The sequence below is a fragment of the Talpa europaea genome, assembly GCF_964194135.1.
Source record: "Talpa europaea genome assembly, chromosome: 15".
Lineage (NCBI taxonomy): Eukaryota > Metazoa > Chordata > Mammalia > Eulipotyphla > Talpidae > Talpa > Talpa europaea.
Genome location: NC_140083.1, coordinates 6542051 through 6549630, shown reverse-complemented (window position 1 = coordinate 6549630; position 7580 = coordinate 6542051). Strand labels below are relative to the sequence as shown.

The following is a 7580-nucleotide window of genomic DNA, read 5'->3' as shown; positions in this document are numbered from 1 at the left end:
CTGGGTGGCAGCTATTTGGGTATCTCCGGGCATCTTCCTCTGGGCAGGTGGCAGGTCTCAAAAGTCAGTGACACAGGGAATAAAAATAGGCCTTTGGGAGCTCATCTGAGTCCATCCACACGCTTACGCGGGGGACGCTCAGGCCCAGAGAGGCCAGGCAGCAAGGGAGTCCAGAGTCCAGCTTCTAGACTGGTGCCTTTTCCATGCACGCGAGCAGGGTCTGTGTGTGTGCGTGTGTGTGCACACGTGCACGCACACGCTCTTGCCCACATGCACGCAGGTACGCGCGCATGCTCTGGGGGCGTGGTGGGAGAACGCTGTGAGCATAGAGGCCGATGTGACGCTGTTGTGGACAGTGGCTTCCAAGGGTGTGAATCAGAACCCCGGTGGCCGTGTATGGGATGGAGGGTGTAGACAAAGCTCCTTGTGAGTGACTGTCGTGCTGGACCTGGAGGACTGTGTGCGTGTGCGGGAGTGGGGGGGAGTGGGGTGTGCGGTCTCCCTTGTGTAGACCAGATCCTCCACTGTGGTTGTCTTTTTGTTCCACACTAGCAGCACCTTCCTGGTATAGGAAGACATTTTCACCACAGAATCCCCCTGCAGCTCCCTTGGGCCTTTCTCCTCTCTGTCCTGCCTTAAGCCCAGCTCAAATCTCTCACGTTATTTTAAAAAATGGGTTTGTATATTTGTTTTCTGTTTTCTCTTTACAAGTTCCCTGCTAAAGTTTAAGACCCCCACCCCACCCATTGTTTTTTTTTTTTTTTGTCTTCACAGTTTAAAGCTGGAAAAGAATTAAAAGAAAAATACTATCTGATTTTCTTGCAAGTAAATCCACTTATTATATATTTACATTTATTTATAGTCTGTGGTTTTTTTATTAAAAAAAAATCACCACTTGATTTTCTTTTTCTTTTTTAAAAAGAAACCTTTTTGCAGTGTCATTGTTGGACTGCTGGGTCCCAAGGGGGCTTCAGCGAGTCCAAGGACCCCCAAAGGGTCAATGAGCCCCCTTCGCAGGGGGCAGGGGGCCTATGAGTCTAGGGTCCACCATCGCCCCAGGGTCATTGGATGGCCCTGAGGTGAGGGGTGAGGAGGGAGAGCTGCTTTGTATCCCCTAGGGGGGTGGGCATCTCCTGACCCCAAGGACAGGATCTTGGGGTGGGGACCCCAAGAAGCTCACCCTGAGGATTCCGGGATTTCCGGCAATCTCTGCGGCCACCGGCAGCCGTCCCCTCTCCTTCCCTTCCCTCAAGGCCGAGGAAGTCATCACAGTGGGTTAAGGACCATTAAGGACTGGGAACCTGGGGCTGGAGAAGCCCCAAGTGCACCCCCCTCCAGGCACCTTTCACGGAGGAGGGGGCCAAGGACTCATGGGTCACCTGGAGGCCCACACTTGCCCCATCAGTGCTGGGTGGAGCCAGCTGGCGAGCCCTGGTGCTTGCGCAGCCGTCCTGGGGCACCCGTGCCGAGGTTCCAGGGACCTGGCAGTGACCGGAGGCTCACCTGGCCCTGGGGCCCCTGAGTCTCCACCCCCAGCTCACCCAGGGAGGCAGAGCCTGCTTGGGGTCAAAGGGAACAGAAAACAACTCTCCCCCTGTTCAGAACAGAACAGAACAAAACAAAACACAAACCCCTGATAAATGCAAAGAACATCTTCCTTTCCGCTCATTTCCCCTCCCCTTTAATGTTATCTTGGTTCCCTTTTATTTTTTTTCATTTAAATTGGTTTTTATTAAATGTTAAAATAATGGTACATGGGAAATCATGCATTTTCTTTTAGATTTATTGTCTAGTTTAAATTTTTATCCTCTCGCTTGTTTTAAAGTTTGTTTTTCTTTCCCTCGTTTATATTTTGTCACATTTCCTGCGGTTTTGCTGCTTTGTTCCTCTTCTATGTGTTCTTTTTTTTTTTTAAATTTACTTGTTATGTTTTTCTCTTTTTTTTTTGTTTGTTTTTTTGTTTTTTTTTGTTTTTTGCTTTTGGAAGGTTTCCCCGGGGATGGTTTGGTTCTCCCGCCCTCCCACCCCCCGCCCCGGCCCACCCCGCGCAGGCTGCGCCCCTCTTGGGCGCTCGGCCGGGACTGACCACCAGGCCCTGCCCTGCCCAGCCCTGCCCAGCGCGGGCGGGCCCGGGGGCTTCATACGGGGGTGGTCCGGCGGTTGGCTGTGTTGGAGTGGAGAGAGTCTTTGTTCTCCTTCTGGATACAGTTGTGAACCTGGAGGAAGCTGTTATCCCTGTCGGAGTTGTAGGTGGCGGTGGGCGTGGTGGCGGCCTTCAGGGGGTCCCTGCTGAGGGTGTACATGGAGATCTCCGTGGACGGCAGGGTGTTGAAGCCCTTGATGCCCACGGGGGAGGCGTCCCTGGAGTGTGAGGGCTCGGTGGAGCGGGAGCTGGAGCGGCTGCGGCGCTGGTAGCGGTAGCGGTAGCTGGGGATGCGGGTGATGGCGGAGGCCTGGAGGTAGTCCGTGGCGCGGGCCGTGGCCCGCAGCTGTTTGTGCCGGTCGATAAACATGTGCACCGCCAGCACCCCGACCATCTCGGCGATGATGAAGGACAGGGCCCCGAAGTAGAAGGACCAGCCGTACGAGTAACTATTCTTTTTGGAGTCGCTCTTGGAGGGGTCTCCGGCGTTGGCTGATATATACACGATGATGCCGATGATGTTGCTCAGACCTGCGGGGACAGGAGCGCGCGCGCGCGGGCGCAGAGCAGGGTTAGTGTCCAGGAGGCCGCAGGGCTGCGGGTGGGGTCGGAGGCTGGGGCGGCCCAAGGGGTTCCCTGTGCCTGTGTTTTCGTTTTCGGGGAGAACCCACGGACTTGGTCTTGCAGAGGGACCATGACAGGTGTCACCTCAACGTTTTACCATCCCGCTGGGAGAAAGCCAGAAAGGGAAGACCTCATGGAAACACATGGAAGAGGGGCGAGGAGAGGAATTCTATAACAGGAATGATAATGACAATATTGCTTATCGGGCGTTTACTCTGCTGAGTGCCTCTTTTATTTTAAATTTTATTTATTTTATGCATACAAGAACTGGGTGTAGGCCAGAGGTGTGTGTATGTGTGTGTGTGGGGGGGTGGGGTGGGGGGTGAGAGGACTCACCAGAGACAGAGTAGGGAACAGAACAGGGGGATCCGCTGAAATACACTGCTGAGGGGAGCAGCGGGCAAGACAGGAGAGGTCTGCTGCGCCATGTGGGTCAGCTCCCTGGCCGGGGATCAAACTTGTGCTGCAGTGGCTGCCAATAGCTTCACAGTGCTGAGACTTAAGCCATTGCACCACCAGGGAGGCCCTGCTGAGTGTCTTTCAAGGGGTTTGCAGATGATAGTGAGGAAATGAAGAACAGGGGGCTGAGTTACTTGCTCAAGGCTGCACAGGGATTTGAAGCTGGCTTAGTGGAGGGTTGAGACTGGCTCCTGGAGCCAGGCTGCCTGGATGCAAAGCCTTTGGCAAGGTGGCCTTAGTCTGAGTTTTTAGGTCTTTAAAATGGGGATAAAGAGAGGACTGACTCCTGTAGAGGGGTGGAGAAGATTCAATGCACGTGAGGGCTGGGGCACGGTAACTGCCCCTCGAACGTTAGTCATTCTCACTAAAGCCTCCTACTACAGCCCCTTTTCTTTTTCTGGCATTTGAAGCAGCCGGGGCTCATCATGTAACCAGCTGCATATTGTGGTTTTGGGGTCTGACTGCTCCCACCTGGACAGGACCCCAGGGGGAGGGGGCAAGAAAGGTCAGGCCTCAGATCCTAAGAGGCCCCTGAGTTTGGTCCTTTTGCGAGAGGTGGAAGGAGATGGGCCATGGGGCCAGGGACTCCGTGGGGGCTCAGGTGTTGGTGTGGGGTGGGAGCCCCAGTCAACCTGTCTTCCCTGCAACTCGGCCTGGTTCAGGGTCTGGAGGCCCCGCCCCCTTCCTTCTATCAGATCCTCTGCCTTCTCCCTGCTGGCTCAGCGGCCATTACCTGCAGATACGAAGAAGATGCCGGCACTCAGGATGATGTTGTGTCGAGTCTTGTAGAACTCGCTAGCTGCGATGCAGAGTCCACCCATGAAAAGCAGAATTACACTTAGGATTGGGAAGATGCTTGAGGCCCTCACAGCCCCTGTAGAACGTGGGGCAAGGAGAGAGAGAATGGTGTGGCCATGAGAGGAGGGACACAGGAGGGAGAGCTAACCACGGGGATGGGGGTGTACGGACAGGCCCAGAGTCGAGGTTGCTTAGCAACATAGGGAGGGAGGGAGAGGGAACAAGCCACTGCTCAGCTAACAGCCCCTTAGGGCCTCCCCTCTGCTTCAAGGACCAAACTCCATCAGACCCACAGGGGCCTGTGTGACTTGGTCTCTGCCCACCTCCAGTCTCATGCCTCCAGGTCCCCTTGTCCAGTCCACAAACTTCCCATGACACATCATTGCATGCTTCTGACTTAACATACTGAGCTTTCTTCCTTTGAATGTCTTTCCTGCCCTTTTTCACTCAGCAAACTTCTATTCACCCATCAAAACCCAACTCAAAATCACTCCCTCCATGAAGCCTTCCCTGATTTCTTTAGACAAAGTTATTATCTCCCTCCTTTGCATTTTGGGAGACTTGGGGCACCCTGAGAGGCTGTGGTTAGGGAACCACAGGGCGTGGATTTGAATCAGCCAGACCAGGCTGCCATCTTACCTATTTCTGGTGTGACCTTTAATCAAAAGACTCACAGAATTAGGTATAGGGAGGGCAGACTCCCTCTTTTCTGGGCAGAGTGTCAAGCTGTTTATCTCTGTTACCCCATTAGGGATTTGATCCATTTTAATGGGATAGAATCATAGGTGCACTGGGTTGGAAGGAGTCCTGGGCACTTGGGCGTCTCTCCCTATGCTCTTTCCCATTCTGCATTGGATGGGGAAGTTTGTGACCGTAAAAGGGATGGGCTGCCACACATGCATGTCCACTACAGTTTAGCCGCACTGGCCGTGATGACCCTGGCAGGAACGTCTCTCCAGGCAGTCTTGTGAGGCAGGACTGAGGGTGACACATTGTCCTTCTCTAGGCTCAGTTTTCCACATTTGTAAAATGGGCAACTGGGGCTGGGGGACCTTCCCACATGGTGGGAGTGGGGAGGATGCATCACACGTGGCAGAAGAAGGTGGGGGGCTTCTTCACGTGTTCCCCTGGGGCAGCCAGGGAACGCTAAGAAGGCACCACCTGAGCCCTCGTCTCACTGCAGCTTCGGAGCGCCCCAAGGGTTGGATGGTCTTCGTGTGGCTCAGGGGAGCTATGTCACTTGCCCAAGGTCACCAAAACTCACCTTGAACTCAAAGCTCAAGTCAGACCTTGACACCCAGTCTCCCCGCATCTCCCATCCTTAGTAGGTAGGACACTCCCAGCTCCTGATGGCACCAGCAGGGGCATGGGGAAGGGGGCATGGGAAGAGGGGCTGCCCTGAGGAGGTTAAGGAGGATTTGGATCTGTTTGAGACCAGGATCCGCCTCTGGCCTCACTCTGGGAAGAAGGTGGATGTGCCAGGCCGCCCTCCAGAGGATGGATCCGCATTTATTCCCTCAGCAAACATCTCCTGGCTAGGGGTGGGGGTGGGTGGGAGAGGAACTCTCTCTCTGCAGTTCCTCCTTTCTGTGTGCTCAAGCTATTCACGGTCTAGTGGGGAAGAAGATTCCCTAACAGAGAAAACAGAGCGGTCATCTCTCGCCCAGCCCCGTTCTGCGTTCTGGCCTCAGAAGGCTGCATTGTTCAGCCGAATCCCAGCCAGGATGCTTGCAGTCAGGAGTCCTCTCACCTCCCCCACCCAGGCTGTCAGTAAACCCTGCAGCTCTGCCTCAAATACATCAAGAATCAACCAGAATAGTTCTCAGCCTCAGCCTCCACATCCACCCTGGTCTAAGCAGCTCTTCTCCTCTTGGTCTACCTGCTCCAGCTCAGGCCCCACGGTCAGTTCCCCCGCAGAAGCAGTGATGCTATTGGAGTGGCTGTCAGCCCCTACCTCCCCTCTGCCCCTGGACAGAGTGTCAGGGTCAGCAGCTTTGGGCCCATCACCCCCAGCCCCAGATTGTCGAGTGGGGACAGCCCTGCCCTTACTAGTCCTGGGCTTTAGGTGGAATTAGGGCTTCAGCACCCAGTAGGTGCTTAATACCTGGCTGTGGAGGGGAACTAAATTTCTCTGAACCGCCTCTCTTCCCCTCCAGAAAATCTCAAATTGGGACAGCTGGAAAATATTGTACTGTCTCCTAAAGAATACAACACAGGCAGACAGACAGATACACACCGTGCCAGCACCTATATGCACACAAACAGGCACATACAAACAGGAACTCAGAAACTTAGACACAAAGGCCAGGCACTGGAAGACAGACGGTGGCAGACTCAGGCCCTCATGTATAGACACAGACACAGCAGGCAGCGGGTACACGGGGGTGGGGTGGGGGGGGGGTCGCTATCCTATCCTCAGCACCTAGGAGAGGGCCAGGCAGGCTGGAGGCTCTAGAAAGACTGTGGGATGCGTGCATTGCTCGCCCTTGCAAGAGAAGGAAGAAGCTGCACTTGTTTCATGGGCCTTGAGACTTCATAGGAGTTTGAGGGGCTACGGGCATGTACCCTTCTGGGTGGTTCAGCTTGCGGGAGAACTTTTGTGCAGCTCTTCTAGGGACTCGGGTTTAGGAAAACCTCCGAGGCTGGTAACGATAGGAACAAGGCCAGGGCTGTGTCCACCCAGCTCATACCACTGCTTTACTGGGAAGAAAGAACTCAGAGCCAGCTCCTCAGCGGACACCGTGCCTGGCAGGAGCTCTTGGGATCACACTGCTCGCAGGGTTGACAGCTCCCCTGTGTCTTCCCACCTCCGGCCCTATCCCCAAACATGCAGCTCTGGCCACAGTCACAGAAGTTGATATTTTTTGGGGGAACCATCACACCCTGAATGTCACCTCCTCCTGGGAGCCCTCCCTGGCCATCTTATACAAAAAGGGCTGTCTCCACTGTTCCTCTCTGCTCCCTCCCTTTGCTGCATTTCACCAGAGCACTTAGCACCATGTAAGATGTTTTTCGTTTGCTTATTTCTTTGTGTAATGTCTTTCTCCTTCCATTAGAGCACAGATTTGGTCTGCTTTGTTCACGCTGTAATCTTCAGCACCCACGGCAGTGCCCCACACGCGATAGTAGGTACGACTGAATAAACATAAAGAACATGCTGAATGAATGAATAAATGCGTGTGAATTCCCAGAGAGGCATACATATCATTGAGGAAATTTATAACATATATATAATATCTGTAAATATATAAATGTTATATATAATGCATAAATGTAATTTATATACATATAAATATTTTAATATAGCTGCTTCCAAGTGGTCTTTCAAACCTGATGTCATATACTCAAGTGGGGGAATTGGGGGGGTGCCTGGGGCAGGGGGTGAAGAGTGGGTGCTCCAGACCCTGACCTCTTTTCTCACTGTGATTCTATTTGCTAGGTGACCCCCCATTTTTCAGGCAGGGAGACTGTGTTCTGATCACTAAGGCACCAGGCAGACCAGAGGATGAACTGTCAATCGAACTCAAGTCTGCTGATGCCGAAAAGGTCCGGGCAG

General features: G+C 53.6%; 1 protein-coding gene across 1 annotated transcript in view; it reads right to left on the bottom strand.

Annotated features, from left to right (window-relative positions):
• Positions 1–1336: 1336 nt before the first annotated feature.
• The window catches only part of CACNG2 (calcium voltage-gated channel auxiliary subunit gamma 2), a 100937-nt gene continuing 94693 nt past the window's right edge, over positions 1337–7580 (bottom strand). Inside the window, exons 3-4 of the mRNA XM_084254953.1 lie at positions 3960–4100; positions 1337–2674 (exon numbers count right to left, since the gene is read on the bottom strand). Of these exons, the coding sequence (XP_084111079.1) occupies positions 2139–2674; positions 3960–4100 (677 nt within the window). The 3' untranslated portion in view covers positions 1337–2138. The remainder of the gene's footprint in view (positions 2675–3959; positions 4101–7580) is intronic.